The 20,433-nt window shown below is 33.7% G+C and overlaps 1 protein-coding gene across 5 annotated transcripts in view; it reads left to right on the forward strand.

Moving 5' to 3' along the window:
• SETD2 (SET domain containing 2, histone lysine methyltransferase) overlaps window positions 1–20,433 on the forward strand; it is a 114,540-nt gene that overhangs the window by 37,704 nt on the left and 56,403 nt on the right. For all 5 annotated transcript variants that reach the window (XR_004312186.1, XR_004312187.1, XM_032458643.1 and 2 more), the window contains 7 exons: window positions 271–399; window positions 7,511–7,634; window positions 8,483–8,560; window positions 10,377–10,474; window positions 12,553–12,679; window positions 19,108–19,242; window positions 20,033–20,152. Coding sequence is in view for 3 of the 5 variants with exons in the window: in XM_032458643.1 (XP_032314534.1) it covers window positions 271–399; window positions 7,511–7,634; window positions 8,483–8,560; window positions 10,377–10,474; window positions 12,553–12,679; window positions 19,108–19,242; window positions 20,033–20,152 (811 nt within the window). In the remaining 2 variants the exon portion in view is untranslated. The remainder of the gene's footprint in view (window positions 1–270; window positions 400–7,510; window positions 7,635–8,482; window positions 8,561–10,376; window positions 10,475–12,552; window positions 12,680–19,107; window positions 19,243–20,032; window positions 20,153–20,433) is intronic.

Below are 20,433 nucleotides of genomic sequence, written 5' to 3' on the forward strand. Positions count from 1 at the left end.
TGTATCTTGAGACACTCAGGGAGTGGGTGATGACCAGATGGCAAAGCTGTATTGTGGGCATGATCTGTTTAAGTAATAGAGTAGACACTCAGTTCTAAGGAATCCCTTCATGATGCAAAGAATTATTGAGGAAGGCTCACTGGGAGGTTTACCACACATATGCTGATTATGCCATAAAGATATGGATATATTTACATAACACATTCTTATGAACACGTTTTGGCTCTTTTGCTGCTTTGAAGAATTAATTTGCTCCATTTTTCATTTCAGTTCTTCCCGGTGTCCAAATGGGGATTATTGTTCCAATAGACGGTTTCAGAGAAAACAGCATGCAGACGTGGAAGTCATACTCACAGAAAAGAAAGGCTGGGGCTTGAGAGCTGCTAAAGACCTTCCTTCGTAAGTTATGTTTTAATCACCTTTCACTTCATTTGTTCTGTTGAAGTTAGATACTTTGTAGGAAAATAATTTGTCTTTTACACTCAAGTTTAATAATGATTATGTGCAGGATAACCACTTGGTAGCTAGTTTGTTTTTTCAGAAATTAATAAGAAATCTCTTCTGCCTATATATAAGAGAGCAGTTTTTCACTTGTGACATTTGGGTAGACACATCCTTCTTTGATAGTTATGTTACTTTAAATTCCAAGTAATTACCAGGTGTTTTCTGTAGACCCCCAGAATCCTTTGAAATTCTATAAAAAGGAGTTGGGATAGAATCTATTAGTCTATATAAAATTGAGTTGGGATAAGAGTAGAAGAGAGTATTTGAAGATATTAAGGCTGAGAATTAAAGCATACTTGACAGACAATCAGTAAACATTTTTTAATGAATAAATGTTGCCTTCTGCCTAACTCATGTAACTTGTATATGTAATGCAGTAAAAGTTTCAGTTTATTTTCTACCATATTCAGCATTTTTAACCATGAATTTTCTTACATATAGCATATTTAAGTATTATGAAGTTGAGTGCTCTTTTTCTTTAAACATACACAGATTACATGTGTTTATGAATGAAGAATTTTTTTTAAATGCATCAAAGGAATAAAGGAAGAAAATAAAATATTTACTGGATTCTAGTGATGTAAGCAGAACTACTCTTTCAGAATCCTAAGCATATGGCCATACTTGGATGGTAATTGGGTGGAGTGAGGGATTTTAGTCTGTTTATTATGGGGATTCAAAGCACAGGTAACAAACAGCCTGGTAATAATAACCATTACCACCATCTGGTAATTTAGTTTTCTGACAGGAATTCTCATACATTTTGACAGCCAAATCATTCTGTTTTTATTGTCAAAATAGGGAATGGTGTTCATATTCCTCTATCCTTTGGGAACCAACCAGAGAAAAGCATACTTTATTATATTAGGAAGTGGGTAGTCGGAACCTCATATATTTCCATTTTCTAGTATTATCAAAATATCTTGTTTCACAATTGGTTTTAAATTGTTTCTTTGAAACAAGTATCTTACAGAATCATTTCAGTATGTTCTATATCCAATTCATTGGATCCTATGTAATAGTTTAAATAAATAATAGACTGAGCTCCCCTTGAGGACTATTGACATCAAACTCAATACTTCCCAAGGTAATCCAGTGCATTTCTAAAATCCCTAACTCTGGTCTAGATACAGGTTTTCAGAAATGCTATCTTTTATTCTCCTCAGGCCAGCCAGGCTTTTCTTTTCTCTTTGAGAATTCCTCCCTCCCTCCCTCCCTCCCTCCCTCCCTCCCTTCCTTCCTTCCTTCCTTCCTTCCTTCCATCCATCCATCCATCCATCCTTTTTTTAATGAAATCCAGTTTGGACATAAACCTCTCTTGCAGAGATAGTGGTAGGTGATATGTCTGGATGCTGCCTCTTGGCAGAGCCTGCACTAAAACACATAGCTTCAAATTTAGTGTAAATTCTTGTTATATGCACCAGAGACTCTGATGGCTCAGGAGTCCTTGTACGTTATGGGGAAGGAGATTGGAGAAGGGAGGAGAGAATGTGTGACTGGTACACACAGAGGTTAAAATTTCCTAAAGCTGTTTAGTTTTCCTCAGCTACTCACAAAAGAGCCCTGCTTTGGTAAGATATACCAGGACTTAATATTTCCATGTTTCCCATACTTCCACTCTTAATAACTTTAATATATGCTGATGGTAATACCATCTAAGGAAGGACTCAGGCTGGCATATAGCCCAAAGTTCAGCATGGCATCATATTTTTGAGTTTTCATCTATGTTTTATAGCATGTATCAGCACTTTGTTACTTTTTATGTCTGAATAATACTCTTTTGGGTGGATATACCACCTTTTGTTTATCCATTCATCAGTTGATGGACATTTGGGCAAATACAACTTTTCAAAAAGTCTTTTTTTCCCATAACTTTTTTTCTTTTTTTTCCCCATAATGTTTTCTGAAAACATTGAAAAGTTGAAAGAATTGAACAGTTCATGCCCATATAACCACCACTTAGGTTCTAAAGTTGTTACCATTTTGCTCTGTTTGCTTTGTTATATATTTGTCATCTATCCAACTCTTTGTCCATCCATCAATCCATCTTGTTGATAAATTTTTAAAGGGAGTTGGAGGCATTACCTTTAACCCCTAAACTTTCCATAGCTATAGCTATCTAGCTTTGCAGTGTTAGTGATAATTTCAGTCTCCTTCTGGCCTTCTGCCTGCCACAGTGGAACCCTGTTACCTTTAACAGGCTTTAAGAAGTTTTGTGATGAGAACTCATTTCTGGGAAAAATTTCAGACTTAGAAAAAGATAACTAAGAATTGTTAGATTCTTTGCCTTTACTTTCAGGGCCTTTAGTCATTGCAAGCCATTTTGATGTTCTGGGTTTTTTTGTTTTGTTCTTTTTTTTGTTGTTGTTTTTCAATATTTATCATTATCCATTCTGTTTTTAAATTTTTTATTGACATATAGTTGATTTACAATGTTGTGTATGTTCCTGGTATATAGCACAGTGATTCAGTTATACATTCTTTTTCATATTCTTTTTCATTATAAGTTGTTACAAGATACTGAAAATAGTTCCCTGTGTGCTATATACAATGGGACCTTGTTGTTAGTATCTATTTTATATATAGTAGTTTGTATCTGCAAATCCCAAACTCCTAATTTATCCCTTCCCCTTTGGTAACCATAAGTTTATTTTCTGTGTCTGTGAGTCTGTTTTTGTAAATAAGTTCATTTGTGTCATTTTTTTTTAGATTCCACATATAAATGATATTATATATTTGTCTCTTTCTGACTTTCACTTACTATGATAATCTCCAAGTCCATGCAGATTGCGCAGATGGCATCTTTTCATTTTTTTTGGCTGAGTAGTATTTCAGTGTGTGTGTGTGTGTGTGTACGTACCACAACTTCTTTATCCATATCATCTGTTGATGAACATTTAGGTTGCTTCCGTGTCTTGGCCTTTGTAAATAGTGCTGCTGTGAACATAGGGGTACATGTATCTTTTCGAATGAGAGTTTTCTCCAGATATATGCCAAGAGTGGCATTGCTGGATCATATGGTAAGTCTGTTTTTAGTTTTTTAAGGAATCTCCATACTTTTTTCCATAGTGGCTATACCAAATTACATTCCTACCAACAGTGTAGGTGGGTTCCCTTTTCTCCACACCTTCTCTATTATTTATCATTTGTGGACTTTTTAATGATGGCCATTCTGATCAGTGTGAAGTGATACTTTATTGTATCAAATACTTTATTTGATTTATTTATTTAAATAAATCAAGTTTATTTTTTGATTTGCATTTTTCTGATAATTAGCGCTATTGAGCATCTTTTCATGTGCCTGTGAGCCATCTGTATGTCTTCATTGGAGAAATGTCTGTTTAGGTCTTCTGCTTGTTTTTTGATTGGGTTGTGGTTTTTTGTTATTAAGTTGTATGAGCTATTTATATATTCTGAAAGTTAAGCCCTTGTCAGTGGCATTGTTTGCAAATATTTTCTCTCAGTCTGTAGGTTGTCTTCTCGTTTTGTTTATGGTTTCCTTTGCTGTGTAAAAGCTTTTAAGTTTAATTAGGCCTCATATGTTTTTTTTGCTTCTATTTCTGTTGCCTTGGTAGACTGACCTAGGACAAAATTGATGCGATTTATGTCAGAATGTTTTGCCTATTTTCTCTTCTAGATTTATGTGCCCTGTCTTATGTTTAAGTCTTTAAGCCATTTTGAGTTTATTTTTGTGTATGGTGTGAGGGAGTGTTCTGACTTCATTGATTTACATGGGACTGTCCAGCTTTCCCAACACTGCTTGTCTAAGAGACTGTCTTTTCTCCATTGTATGTTCTTGCTTCCTTTGTTGAAGGTTAATTGACCATAGGTGTGTGGGTTTATTTCTGGGTGCTCTGTCCATTGAGCTATATGTCTGTTTTTGTGCCAATACCGTGCTGTTTTAATTACTGTAGCTTTGTAGTATTGTTTGAAATCTGGGTGGGTTATTCCTCCAGCTTCATTCTTTTTCTTCAGTATTGCTTTGGAAATTCTGGGTCTTTTGTGATTCCATGTATATTTTCAGATTATTTGTTCTATTTCTGTGAAAAATGTCCTAGATAATTTGATAGGGATCACATTAAATCTGTAGATTGCTTTGGGTAGTATGGCCATTTAAACAATATTATTCTGATCCAAGAGTGTGGCGTTTCTTTCCATTTCTTTGAATCATCTTCAGTTTCATTTATCAATGTTTTATAGTTCTCAGCATGTAAGTCTTTCATCTCCTTGGTCAGGTTTATTCCTAAGTTGTTTTGTTTTGGATACGATTTTAAAAGGGATTTTTTTTTTTTTTTTACTTTCCTTTTCTGATATTTCACTGTTAGTGTAAAGAAATGCAACAGATTTCTGTGTCTTAAGTTTGTACCTGCTACCCTGTTGAATTCATTTTCGGCTGTAGTAGTTTTTGTATTAGGAGACTAACACTCGATTAACATCGGTGGACATATCTTTCAGACAGAAAATCAGTCAGGCAACAGAGATCTTAAATGACACAACAGAACATCTTTTCAAGCGCACTTGGAACATTTCCTAGGATAGATCACATACCTGAACACAAGACAAGTCTCAACAAATTTAAGAGGATAGAAATTATTTCAAGTATCTTTTCTGACCAAACAGAATGAAACTAGAAATCAACCATAGAAAGGAAAATGAGAAAAAATTGCTTGCATAGAGGCTAAACAAAATGCTTCCAAAAGCATCAATGAATCAATGGTAAATCAAAGAAGAAATTTAAAAATACCTTGAGACAAATGACAATGAAAACAAAACCACACAAAATCTGTGGGATGCAGCAAAAGCAGTCCTAAGTGGAAAGTTCTTAGCAATACAGGCTTTCCTCAAAAAAAAAAAAACAAGAAAAATCTCAAACAACTGAACCTATCATCTAAAAGAACTAGAAAAAGAAGAACAAACAAAACATAAAGTCAGCAGAAGCAAAGAAATAATAAAGATCAGGGAGGAAATAAATAAAGATTAGAAAAATAGAAAAAAACAATAAAACCAAGAGCTGTTTTTTTTAAAAGAGTAAACAGTGTTTTTAGTTTTTTTAATTGAGGCATGGAGCTTTTCTAAGAAATCCATTCCTTATTTATCTAACTAGTTTCAAGGACTGAATGATATGCTATTACATTGCCTCATTTAGTTTTTTGGAGGTTAGGCAACTGAAGAGTTTTGAGATTCTTTTCTTAGCTGCTTCATCAAGCCTGACTTTTAGACCCATGGGTATTGGTGCATCCTTCAGATTTCTTGATGGTGTAAAGTTTCTACTCTTGAATGATTTAGTGGTTGGTTAGGTTCTGGATTTAACCACTTTTTTAAAATGAAGAGGTGATTTGAGAGCAGTATTATCAGAATTGAATATTTTAGTGTAATAGAAGGGAGTATTTTTATAGTATAAAGGGACAAGCAGTCATTTGGATGGGGTTTAAATCCCAGGCTATAAATCAAGCTTTGTTACCTTGTGCAGATCACCTGACTTCTGTAAATTCTATCTTACCTGTCAAATGGGCATAATATTCTGTCAAATGGGCATAATACCTGTGTCACTGGGCTTCAGTGAACTTTGAAAGATCCAGTTGAGGGAGGAGAATTTAGTTTTTGTTAGGAGAGGAAATGGACATATTTTTTAAAAATGAAGTTCCAGATCCTGCATAAGGTTCATTTTATAGTCATTATCACAATCTACATAGCAGCCTTTGATGTATCTGTCATTTTTCTTTTTCTCAAGGATTGGGACTGATCCTAGACATGTAGAGTCCAGTATTATAAGACCTCAAATTTTGTGATCATTCTAGTGCATTACTTACAAAATGATAAGCTTCTGGGATCAGAAAGGGAAATTATTGTTCATAAAGCTAGTAATTTGGAGCAGCAATTGTGAAACATTTCTTGCTTTTAAAATGGGACCCCCCCAAAAATTTTTTTAAAAAGAGTAATTTGACTTTTAAGGATTATCTATGAGTAATCAGATTTTGATTATTAAGACTTTAATGTGTTTATGATGGACTGCTACACAAAGGTGTATATTCATATATTACATTTCTCTTACCCTGTTTTTGATTTTTGCTTTTTCACATAATTGTTCTTCATTTTTAACTGCTTTATTTTCTTAACTAAGAGGGTGTAATGTTTTTCAGTTGGCCAGTTAATTACTTCTTTAATAAATACACTGTTTATGTCAGTATATCATAAACAAAGAGAAATGATTTACCTTTTTGCCTTTTTAAAAATCTCTGGTTAATGATAGGGCATGTTAATTTTGAAGAGATAAGACAGGGCTTCCAGGTAGTTCATTTCAGGTCAGAACTTGGGAGCAAAGCATAGAGAGGCATTTGTCCACATGGAGATAATTCTTGGAGTCTTTGGTGAGAATGAGCTTCTCTAAAATAGAGGGGGAAGAAATTGAGAATTGATTACTATCTTCAGTAGAGAAAAACAGGTAAATAACTATGGGAAGAATGATCAAGGATAGAAAGTAAGTGAAAGAAGCCAAGGAGAGAGATTAATCATAATTGTTGATAAATGCCATAAAACTCAGAGAATGGAGTCAGAGAAAAGGTATATTTGACCTTTAGCATTCTTAGAGACCTTTGAGAGAAAGGTAGTAGAAGGGCTGCTGTACTTAAGTTGACTTCTTTTTATTTGACCATAAAGCATCTAATTTTTTCTTGCATCTCAATTTCTCAGCTGTGAATCATTGTTTTCATGATAATGTAAACCAAACTTGAAAGGTTGTTTTAATATTTAGTTAGAGCAAGGATGTGCTCTCTGTGTATAAATTATAAAAGCTTCTTAGAATCAGCATTCTTCAAAAAATATTAGGAAAGAGAAAATTAACCTCAATTAGATGATAGGCACTTTACATATATTTTAATTATATCTTGTGTAATAACAAATCTATCCATTTTACAGTAGTTCTTTAAATTCAGTATTTTTGCATAGATACATGTTTTCTATATAGTATTTCTAGAAAGGAAATACTGTTTTCTTTTTCATTTGCCAGAAATACCTTTGTCCTGGAGTATTGTGGAGAGGTACTTGATCATAAAGAGTTTAAAGCCCGAGTAAAGGAGTATGCACGAAACAAAAACATCCACTACTATTTCATGGCCCTGAAGAATGACGAGGTAAGCGGCATGCATATTTGTTTTGAAACAGATCTGGAAACTGTGGAGTATGAAAGGGCCATTGATTGATATGGATTGATTTAAATATATTAAGTGATGAAAATGAGCAGAGCAGTGTGTATAGTTTTTTTCTTACAAAAAAGATGAGGGAGAGGGAGGTATTTACATATATATGTAAAAACTATAGCTGAGAAGTTGAAAAATATTTATTAAGCTAGTTAAAAGTAACAATAGCCCATTATAGGTTGACGCAAATAACATGCTTTTATCAAAATTATCTATTTTCAAAACTTTTTTTTTTTTTAGTGAGGAGTGCCATTTACAAATCTCTTTATTGTCTGACTTAATAGAATTTAGACTCTCATATCTGCCTCTACATTCAGTCTGGAAATGCAAATTGTAGGGACCTGTCCCAGGACCTGCTCAATCTCACACTGGGAGTGGATCTAGTAAGAGTTTTAACAAACTCTGCAGGAGATTCAGATACACACTCAAGTTTGAGAGCTACTGCACTGTGGTATAGCATGCATTTTAAGATGAAGTCTTACGCACATGAAGTGAGATTAGAATGTAATAGGATGTAAGAAATAGCTAAAAGTAAATGAGAGAGACATTGATAGATATGGAGATAATTCTGCACATAGGTAAAATGTTTATATTTAGCAGATCTTGGTGAAGACACAGTTGGGTATTTGTCACTTTGATGTGTAAAGTAGCATGAGAGTATTCTCTTAAGGAAGGAGGGGGTCAGGGATGTGGGTCTTAAATTTGCCTGATGCCTTTCTTTTGCAAAATGCACATATGTTTTAAGGTCTTATTTTTAAGTCTTAAATTATCCTTTTTCCTAGATAATAGATGCCACTCAGAAAGGAAATTGCTCTCGCTTCATGAATCACAGCTGTGAACCAAACTGTGAGACTCAAAAAGTAAGATGAAGTAGAGTTTGGGATATTTGGTCAAGACTGTTGTTCTTTTCTGTTGCTAGTTCAGCCCTGTTTCTCAAAAATAGAGTGAGTCGTCTAGAGTAGTAGTCTTAAGACTTTTGATTGTGTACACTCTCAATTTAAAAAGGCTTATACATGTAAAAAAAAGATTGCTGTTCTATTAATTTTAGATTCTATGTCAGAGATGCATATATTTTTTTAATCATTTAAATCATTTTTTCATATTCTGTTAAAATGTTTATTTTGAAATAAGTTTAGATTTATAAAATAACAAATAGTGGGGAAATAGTACAGAGTTCCCATGTACTATCCTTCACTATCTCCTTCAAATGTCTACATCGTATGTCACCATAATACAGTTGCCCAATCCGGCAATACTATTAACTAGTCTAAAGACCTTATTCAGATTTTGCCATCTGTCATTTTTCAGGTCTGGGATCCAATCTAGGAACTCCTATTGCATTTGTCACCTTTCTTTGCCCATAATTTTAGATATTATTTCAAAAGTGCTAAAATAAAAACTAAATTTTATTTTTGATGAAGTTCAGTGTATACTATTATATTTTGATTTTATTTCAGAATATGTATCAGTGTTACCCATGTGCCAGATTTGATGGTTTTAATAACATTTATTCAGGGACTGAATGGCCACAGATGTGAGGATTTATATGTGGTGTGCATGTGGGTGCACTGCTCCACCTCACCAAAGCCAGACTTTTGGTCCTGCTTATCTTTATGTCCCTGTGCCTGGCACATGGTCGACACTTGATAAATCATTCACTGAATTTGATATAACATTTTGAGTTAATGATCTTAGTACCCTCTAATTTGTGTTTTAAGCTTGGAGTAAAATATAAAAAATATATGTACATACATATATACACACCCACACACACACAAACACACACACATATATATATAATGAATAGGAGAACCCAGTCTGGAATTGATTTAACTTAATTAATTAAGTTCTGGTTCTAGTTTTGCCTGTATTTGGTGGCCACATGTCTTGCTCTGAGACTCCAACTATACTGTGTCCCTCCACCTCTTTTCTTCTGGGTTTCTCATTAGTAACATGTTCAGATGGTCTGGACAGGAGTACTCTTGTCAGCTTACATTTGACATATTCTAGAACTATAAGTTCTAACCCCTGTGTATTTACCCCCTTTTTAATTTTTGAGTTTTATGCATCTGTTTTCATGCTTCCCTTCCCTGATACTACACTCAGCCATATGACTACTGCTTCATGAAATTAAACTTTTGGCATCATTGTTTCCCTGGTCCCATGCCCCATCTTATCTTAGAACATAGTTACTTTCAATATAATATAAGGTAGTATAAATTTGCCTGGTACTCAGTGACACCAAGCATTCCCTATTTGCCTATTTTTGGTACAAGTGAATCTTTACTGTGTGGAAATGTGTATTAAGATAAGTTAAAGTATCAATTACTTTTATTAGAAATATGTTATAGATAATATTCAGTCTTGTAGCTCATTAAATAAGAGTGATACTTAAATATGTTAGTTTATTTAAAGGGAAAAATTCTCCATTTGCTATTTACAAAACGCTTTGTTCTCTAAAGAGTGACATCAAAATTAAGACAGGTGATGATGAGCTTTAAAAAACAGACAAACAAACCAGTACGGGGGAGGGAATAGCTCAGTGGTAGAGCATGTGCTTGGCATATACAAGGTCCTGGGTTTTATCCCCAGTACCTCCATTAACAACAACAATAAAAAAACCAATACACATAGATTAACCAGTTACTCATTTATTTTCTTTTAAAAACATCTCAGTGGACTGTGAATGGACAACTGAGAGTTGGGTTCTTTACCACCAAACTGGTTCCTTCAGGCTCAGAGTTAACATTTGACTATCAGTTCCAAAGATACGGGTGAGTATTGATTCTATTCTCTTCTGTTGCTTCTGATGGGGAAACAGACTGTTTGGATATACAGATCTAAAAGTTTGATATGAATTACTAAGAAGTTTTATGAATTGTCAGTTCTTATCTATAGTGTTGTGTTTTCAGTTTTTTGTGTTTTCCTACTGTATAACACTACTGGCCATTAAGGGATATTATATAGGAACTACATAATGTTCTTCTGAACTTCATGCTGTCTCATCAATATAATTGTTTCTAACATAATTTTAAAACTTATTATTACAGAAATGCCAACAGGGTATATGTGTCTATATAAAAAGAACAGTATAATAAATCTCTATGTAGCCATCATTCATGTCAGTTATCAACTCATGACTAATGTTGTCTCATCTACAGCATATTGTACTCTGAAATAAATTGTTACCCAGTTCTGTCTATCAAAACCAATGGTAATGATGCAGTAGCACTGAATACCCTTAGCATCTGTGTTGTGGTTTTACAAAATGCCGCCAAAGGAAACAGGGTTCCTTTGAGAAATGTCTGGTTTCAGGTTTGGGAGAGGCATTGAACAAAATGACCCTGGATTATTTTATCATACCAGAAAACCAATTAAAAAAGATGAGAAGGGTCATGTAAAAGGGACTCAGGAGCTAGCTTAAATAGGCTCTCACTTAACAAAAGTGGGAGAGTTCTTATTAACACTTAAGCATCAGTAAGGGTTATAATTGCAAATGGTTTGAAACACACTACATAAAATCGAGTTTTAATGATACTTTAAAAATAAAATTGTGTTAGTCATAATTGAAGGAAACCAATTCATGATTTTGAAAACTAGTTTTTTTAATTGAATGTACACTATTATATAAGTTACACATAGTGATTCACAGTTTTTAAAGGTTATAGTCCATTTATAGTTAATCCAGAATTCTGGCTGTATTCCCAATTGTAGTTGTAGTTTACATCCTTATAGCTTATTTTACACCTAATAGTTTGTATCTCTTAATCCCCTACCCCTGTTTTGCCCCTCCTCCCTTCCCTCTCTCAAGTGGTAACCACTAGTTTAAAAATTAAAAAAGGGGGGAAATAGTCAAGCATATATCCTGCCTTTCCTAAAAGAATTCTGCTTCAGGTTAAATCAAACAATTGGTGAGAGGAAGTTCTTTATAGAGGTTATTTCAGTTAGTAAACGAAGCAGTAATGGTATCACCATTTTGTAACACCTTGTAAACTAATGGATCTAGGCAATGGTCAAGTATTATGGGGATGGATATGGACCAGGTTCCATGCAGGGCTCCAGTATTTTTGTGTGTGTGTGCTTGTACTATCCTATTTGAAAGCAGGGAGACTGGAAATTAAGTGCTGTTTGGAATTCCCTGCTATTTATTAACGATTTATTGAATAGTTTTATGTCTCTGATTGCTACTGTCATGTACTAAATCTGTCAGTTTACTTTTGGAATACTCCTTCATGTTTTCCTTGTGTAGCTCTGGTCATAGAGTAAATAGATGGCAGGGGTGGTTTGCACCCAGACTTGTAGACTTCTTTCTACCACTTTCCCTTGACTCTGTCATTACAATCATTTATTACTATATATATTATTAGTGTCTCATCCTCATGTAATGATAACTTTTTAGTAACCACTTGTTTCTTTCTAAGTGTACTTTATTAATAATGCATTTTATATCTATATATCTGTTTATAATAATACATTTTGTTCTCTGTGCCAGTTAATACTTACATATAAGTAACAAATGTTAAACTAGTTAAGCAGTTCTTCTTACCCCAGATAGGTATATGATCTTTTATTTTCATATATTAGTGGGTATTCTCATAAATGGAGAAATTACTTATTAACTTCTTGGTTAGTTTTGTCTAGCTAACAAAGGAAGATTGGCAAAAGAATGGCTTTTTTTAAAGAGCAATTTACAGGCATTTCCATTAGATAGTAATAGAGTTGTTGGTATCTCTTAAAATATTTTTTTTCTTTAGGCTAGGTTGACTTCTCTTGAATGTGACTGCTATATTATCAGCATTATTATATGGTTTGCTTTCATGTAACTGACATCTTTCCTATTCTCCTTGAACAGGAAAGAAGCTCAGAAATGTTTCTGTGGGTCGGCTAATTGCCGGGGTTACCTGGGAGGAGAGAACAGAGTCAGCATCAGAGCAGCTGGGGGAAAAATGAAGAAAGAACGATCTCGTAAGAAGGATTCAGTAAGTGTTCCATTCTTCTTTCAGTTTTCACTATGTACATTTTAAGAAGGGAGATAGCTTTCCTGATTGAAGTTTGAAAAGTCAAAACTACAGCCAGAGAAATTCAGGATCAAATGAGATAATCATGGTAAAGAAATACGTGTTTGCTATTTTCATTTCCGTTTCATAGAGATTAGAACTGGATACTGAGAACTATTGAAATCATTTTGAAAACACATGGGCTGATAGTTTTTGTGAGCCTGTAAAACTCTAATCTTAAGTATAAGTAAAATGTTTGTCTGTTGGCTCACATAAGTCTGATCTACATTCCTAATATTTTAATACTGGTTTGTCTTTTGTTTACGACTGTTCTTAAAATCTCTGCAATTCCTCCTTGAAGTGTAAGGTGAGTTTTGAGAGATAACAGGCCACCCAAGAGTGCGAAAGGGGTAGTTTCAAATGGTCTTTTCATTTAATACATTGGAGCAGTGGTTGATAGCCTTTTTTCTACCCTAGTTCACCTGAGTCACTACTGGAAGTGAGTGGTATCTTGCTACTAAAGAGACTCTGAACTGGGACAAGAATTTTATTATTTTATTTTTTTAAAATTCCCCCTTCCTTTTTCTGAGGATCCCTTCACCAGAGCAGTGTTTCTTAGCCTCAGAACCACCTGGCAGGATCCATAGTAAAAATGCACATTTCTGAGCTCATCCCCAGACCTACAAATTTAGTGGAAGGCTAGGAGGCTTGAGGTATTAGCAGATACCCCTGTGATTCTTTCACAATTAGCTCATTCTTGGGCTTTTGAGGAACCAGTACTATTAAGAATTATAAATGGCAATAGTCTTACTATTTAGATGAGAAACTAGAAGACTCAAGGCAGGAATGGGGATAAAAGTATAGTAGTTAAAAGGTGATGTCAGTAAACCCAGATTAATTGGAGAGAACTAATTATGGAGAATTTGGATTCTATAAGAAGACAGATAGCAGGAAGCATTGGAAAGGGCCATTAAAAAGTCAAAAAAAAGGATCATTTGAAAAAATGCAAGGAGTAGGGGAGGGTATAACTCAGTGGTAGAGTACATGCTTAGTGTGCACCAGGTCCTGGATTCAATCCCATTTACCTCCATTACAAAAAAAAAAAAAAGGAAGAATGAAATGAAAAAATGCCACAGAGAAAATTTTGTAAGAAACACCCATGTTTTTACCACCCAAGATGAACAAATGCTGTTTAGACTATTGTTTGCCTCAGCTGTCTTTTTTAGAGAACATATATATTGTAGCTGTGTGCCAAGCACTCTTCAAAGCACTTGACACATTAACTCACTTAATGTCACACTAAGCCCTTAAATTAGGTACAAGGATTTCCCCTTTTACAGATGAGAACACTAAGGCACGAAGAGGTTACAGGATCAATTAATAGGCTATGGGAATGAGCTAGTCTAGCTCTTGTCTTTGCTCTTAACCATATTGAGTTCTTTTGTGTAAAGTTCTAGAAATATTATAAGTGTGTATATTTCTACAATTTGTTTTTACTCTTATTTTAAAACTTGACCCATGTGGATATATGTAAGCATATTTTTAACTGCTATAAAATTATTCATCATATAACTATTTATTTACATATATTCCTACTAATGAACACTTATGTTTCTAATTTTTTGCTCTTAATGTCACAGTTGGTAACTTTACACATGTCTCTTCTGTAGTGTTTCTTTAAGATACATCCATGTAAGTGGGGTCACTGGATCATAGTCTATTAGCGTCTTAACTATTACAGGAAATTTTTCTTTAAACTCCATGAAGATTTCTTTTATTTTTAACTCTTATTTCATATAATTGATAGTTTCCAGAGCAACCACAAAATAGTTGTTAAATGTGTTGATCTAAGCTAAAATTGCCATAAAAGCTTCCCTTTATTTTGTTTTCAAAACTTAAGCATTAAAAACTGCATTCCTGGTTTTTGCTTGCTTGATTTTATTCTGTTGATAGTGTGTCTGTCTAAGTTTAGGCCTTAGCATTATAGACTAAACTAGGTGTAACATCCAGTCATTTGGTAGACTGAGTTCCCAGATTGCTCCAGATGTGAATTTGAAGGTTTTTTTGGAACAGCAATATTTTCGATGAAGCTTTGCCCAGGTAGAGGAATGACCTGGGAATGAATCTAGGTTCCTAGAAGGGTCATTTGTCCTTGACTATAATGAAGAGTTTAACTCTAGTTTAGTTTTACTTGGACTACCTCCTACTGACATTCCCTCTGTATGTCTAGATTCTGAATTCTGGTCAGGTGCAATTAAATTGAATCACAAAAGTAGCACCTCTTGAAATTCCCAAGTGTTAGTCTTCGGAATTCTTTTGGGTAGGAAATGCCACGGAGAGGACAAGATAGCAGCAGTTTAAAGCATAGTTGTGTGTATTGTCAGTATTAACAAGAATATGTTAATGGCTTTGTAATCTGTACACCCCCATATTAGCCCTTGATTGGTAAACATTTTTGATTTTTTGCTCTTGTGATTGCATCTATGTACATACAGCTTATCCACTTAACAAAATTGTAAGTTCTTCCAGGACTGGTGATTGTCTTCTTTGGGTATGTCACAAACTAAGTACTTAATTAAATATTTAATTGATGGAGGTATAGATCCCTACTATTATCTGATGTTACTTGTAATTTATAGTTTATAAAGTGCAGACAGGAAATAGTCTGAAACTTTATCTCAATCTCTTTTGTTTGAGTTTGTGGAAAAAAAATTAACAGTAACTAATTTACACAATAAAGAGGGTGAAAAGCCATGTAAGACAGGAACTATTTGCTTTTAACACATAACAAACAAGTACTAGTATCCAAAATATATAGACAGCTATTTCTAATCAATAAGAAAAAAAAATGCCAGAACAAAGGAAAAATAAACAACTTCCACAGACACATTACTAATTCAAATAGCCAGTAAGCATATGGAAAGGTGTTCTACCTCATTAGTTATCAGGGAAGTACAAATTAAAACTACTATCAGATGTCATTTGCATACTCACCAGATTGATAAAAATTAAGTTTGATGATACATAGGAACAACAGATAACAGATCTCATACATTGATGGTTGGGGTGTAAATGGATACAGTTGCTTTTGAAAACACTTTGGTGTTATTTTCTAAAGTTGCATGTACGAGTATTATATGAGCTAGCAGATACACTCCTGGGTGTATAACCAGAGAGAGACTTGTTTAAAATGTACATCAGGAGTCACAGCAGCATTGCTTACATTAGAAAAAGTAGAAACAACTCAAATGTCCGTTAACATTAATATGAGTAAATTATAATGTAATCATATGTGAAAAAAACTAGTCATGAAAACGAAGGAGCTATGGCTGCATGCATCAACACTGGTGACTCTTAAAATGAAATATTGAATGAAAAAGAAACATGATGCAACATTTTGTCCAGTGTGATTTTATTTCTATGAAGATTAAAAATAGACAAAATTAAATTATAATATTTATGGATTTGTATATATGTAGTAAACCTATTTAAAAAATCAGAACTATTTCCTAAAAAGTTAGGAGACATTATCTCTAGAGTGGAGAAGAGAAGGTGTTATAATAAGGAAGGGGCATGTGGAGCACTTCAGGAACGCTGGCTGTGTCCTCCCCACCCCCTCTGTTTTTGCCTGAGTGTTGATTGCCATGGGTATTGCTCACCTGTTTATAAAACCTATATATTTGTTAATTGTTTATATACTTTTTCTGCATGTATATTATATTTTATCAGAAAGTATTAAAAATTGTAGTTTAGACCCATTAAAGACAGTTCATAGCCAAAAATACTGAAGTATAAAGAATAAACATTTTTCTTGGACTGATTATATACTTAACAGAATAAATCTTTGAATTTATAGAATTGTGCATATACATATAAATTTTCAATTACCAATAATTTATTAAAATACATCCTAATGTTCCTTATACTTTTGTTAACTTTTAGTTACCACAACTCCTTTTGGAAGGTGGTGACCCATAAATGAAAAATAAATACTTTTAGTAAATTTAATGAAAGCTGTCAGACTCAGTCATCTCCCAACTTCCTCCCTCTCACGTATCCTAAAAGTTATAAATTCTACAATCGATTGTCCACTTGAGTACTCAAAATTATGGAAGTTGTATCATACCACCACTAGAATTGGCAGGCTTACTTTTGTGTATATATCAATACAACCATTAAGCTTATCATCATAATAAGAATGTTCAAAAGTTGTTCACCTGTATTTTCTTTGCAAAATTTTGTTATTTATACTTTAGTTTCTTCAGTTTTACTTCATATTTACTGTTTCCTTAAGAACTCTACCTTTTTATATTCTAGTAGGTGCCTATATACAGTGATGTCTGTTCAATAAATGTTTATTGAATGAATGAAAATAACTCAGTTTTGTCTCTTAAGTTTTCAGTGTTATAGAATCATTACATGCCTAATTATGAAAAGAAAATAATCCCATCTCTTAGCTCAGTGAATATTTGCATCTCAGAATTGTCAAAAGCAAGATTCCTGCATTTGAGGGGGAACGTGGAATTTTAAACCCTTGGTCTTTCTCAGTCTAATCCTCTGGAATTTGGGACACAGAAAGCTTTTACATTTAGGATATGTAAGGAAAAATATCTTAAAGGAAATTGTCTTAGATTAAGATTTAACTGTAAATTGACTTTTCTGTTCACATATTTAATCTATTGAAAACTCAAGAAATGATACTGAAAATGAAAAAGAATGGACGTCAAATATACACTATAGAAGGAAAAAAATAAGTTTATGTATCTTCAACTTCTTGCAGGCAGCATTTTACATTTTCTCATTTATTTTTGTTCTTTACCATAACAAGAGTTTCATTTTGTGCCAAGTTGATTTAATGCTGTTGTTATGTCTCTTCTTCATTCTCTATCTTTTCTAGATTTCATGTTATTGTCACACTAGTTATTCTCAAATTCCATTTTGATCATTTATTTTGAGGGGGTGATTCAGTAATAGAACTCTCTCTTACTCACATCAAATCCAAATTCTTTTGTGTTACATCTGAGATCTTCTAATCTAACACCAGCCTCACTTTTGATAAGATTTTTCTCAGTTCCTAACCATACCGTATCCCCTCCAGCCAAGCTGAGCTATACACTATCATAATTTTCCATTTCCTGTTGTTCAGACTTTTCCCTCCTTCCTGAACTCCTTCCCTCCTCTTGTTTTTACCTTACCTGTTTTTAACCCCACTTCAGTGAATTCACTTCTGGTGACTCTCATTCTAAGTGCGCCTTTCCTTCTTAGGCCTCTGAGGTTTCTTAACATTAACATTTACAATTAATGCTTCATTGTTCGTTTTCTGTGGATTAATTTTATCTCCCCAGTAGTACGTTCTGTGAGGGCTTCTTTATATCATTTATAATAGCTACAACACAGCTGGAAAACAGTCTTTGGTACATTGATTTTTGTTGTTGCTCTGTATTATTTAAATATTTTTAGAACAATTGAAGAACGTATTTAAGTTATAAAGCATAATTGTATGCTTTATATATGCTGTGAGCACTTCTCTGCTTTCTTCTCCTTGCTTAGCCCCTGTAGGATACTACTATTTTAGATTTTGTCTTACCTCCTTTGCCTTTTTAAAATAGACTTTTCAGACATGCAGCTCGAAATTTGTTATTGAGTTTCATAAAAGCAGATTAATACAGCATGCAATTTTCTGGAACTTTTTTTCACATAACATTATGTTTGTAAGATAGTTAAATGTTGCATTTGGCTGCATTTGATTCCTTTCACTGTGGTATAATATTCCATTATGTGAACATGCCAATTTATCCAACCTGGCCACAGGCATTTGGGTTGTTGGCAGTTTTTTTCTATTATGAATGGCTGTTCAGTGAGTGTTCTTCTGATTCTCTGAGTACACAGGTGCAGAAGTTTCTCTAGGGTTTAGTTTTAGATGTGCAATGGCTAGACATAGGGGATACAAATATTTTATTTTTTAAGCTAATGCTTTATTTTTTCCTGACATACTTTTCACCTAATATAATTTGTTCTTTTTTCTCCCATAAAGGCAGATTTTTTTTTTGTTTTGCTTCATTGTAATGTCTTTAGCACCTCGAATTACACTTGACATATAAATGCTTAGTAAATATTTGATGAATAAGTGAAATGCTTTTCAAATTGATCATACCAGTTTGTATTTTCATTTTCATTAGTGTGTTAAAGTTCCTTTTGATCCGCATCTTTGTTTAGACTTGATATTATCAGACTTACTAATTTTTTCCCCAATCTAATGAATGTAACATGTTTTCCCACTGTTGTCTTTAAGGAAAACACTTTTTTCCTGGTGAGGTTAAACATCTTTTTAGGCTGTTTGATTCTTAGATTAATGAGGATTTTTTGTGGTTGCTGTTATCTTATAACCATGTTTTTCTTTGCTGTTGCAGGTGGATGGAGAGCTAGAAGCTCTGACGGAGAACGGTGAGGGTCTGTCTGATAAAAACCAGGTGCTCAGCTTATCCCGGCTAATGGTTAGAATTGAAACTTTGGAGCAGAAACTTACCTGTCTTAAACTCATACAGGTGAACACTTTGATATTAATTTATTTTTTATTTCTGAATTTAAGGTGGGACATTTAAACTACAGTCCAGAATAATGAATGGAAAAGGAATAAATTTGTTGAGAAGAGTTACTATTATTTTTAAAATGAGTATATGAGTTCTATATGACTTTGAAAACTTGTATTCTTAAAACTGTCTTGAGGGTTTAGCATCATTTAATCTATTAACAGATCTTGTTTGCTTTTTCTACGCAAAGAACATGGTGGGATCTTTGTGTGTGTAACAGTTCCTGACACTTGTTACAGGTTTTTTTTACCCACCTTGATTAGTAGCATGCCAAGGCCATTTTTACCACAGGATCTCAAAGCAAGGAATTTTAACAGTAATCTTCTTTTTACTCTAGTTTAAGTATACCACAAGAAGTTGGATAAAAAAAAAATGATTAAAAAAATTTTTTTATAAGTTTTAGCTTCAGTAAAAATGGTGAATGTAATTTGTTTCTTAGTCCTTCAGAATTGAATTTCATTGTAAATTACATTAATAATTATATAGTTCTCTACTAGAGTAAAGTCCAGGTTGACTGGATACATTTTAGGTATCAAAAAAGATTATAACCTCTTACTTTAAAGCATTTATTAATTGCACACTTTTAGTTGAGTTAATCAAAATAGATTTTCTAGGGTTTTTTTTGTTAATATAAACAAACTCTTTAGTCCCTCTATGGGCCCTCTTTAACTCTGTGTCTGGTATTGTTTGTCTCCCTCCTCCAACCCCCAATAACCTGCATCCTGTTTCTTTTCCCTTATGTAAGAACACACACTCACAATCTTGCCTGAAGTCCTTTCTGGAACGTCACGGACTGTCTTTGTTGTGGATCTGGATGGCAGAGCTAGGTGATGGCCGGGAAAGTAACCAGAAGCTTCAGGAAGAGGTCAGTTGACATTCAACTTGCTTGTTTCTTAATATACTTTTTTTTTAGGTTGAGAGTATGTGATAATATCAGTGATAATAAATTTAGTGCTGTATTTAGCACTGATATTAAGTAACTATATAATTTCATCATCCCAATATCATTTCTGTAACTATAGCTTTATAAACAACTTGGTAGAAGTGAGTTTGCCCTCTGGTTTTTTCTCCTGTGGTATCTTTTTAAGGTTAGTACTATATAGTTGAGAACTGCCAAGAACAAGATAGAATAATACCATAGTTAAG

The sequence above is a fragment of the Camelus ferus genome, chromosome 17 (assembly GCF_009834535.1).
Source record: "Camelus ferus isolate YT-003-E chromosome 17, BCGSAC_Cfer_1.0, whole genome shotgun sequence".
Lineage (NCBI taxonomy): Eukaryota > Metazoa > Chordata > Mammalia > Artiodactyla > Camelidae > Camelus > Camelus ferus.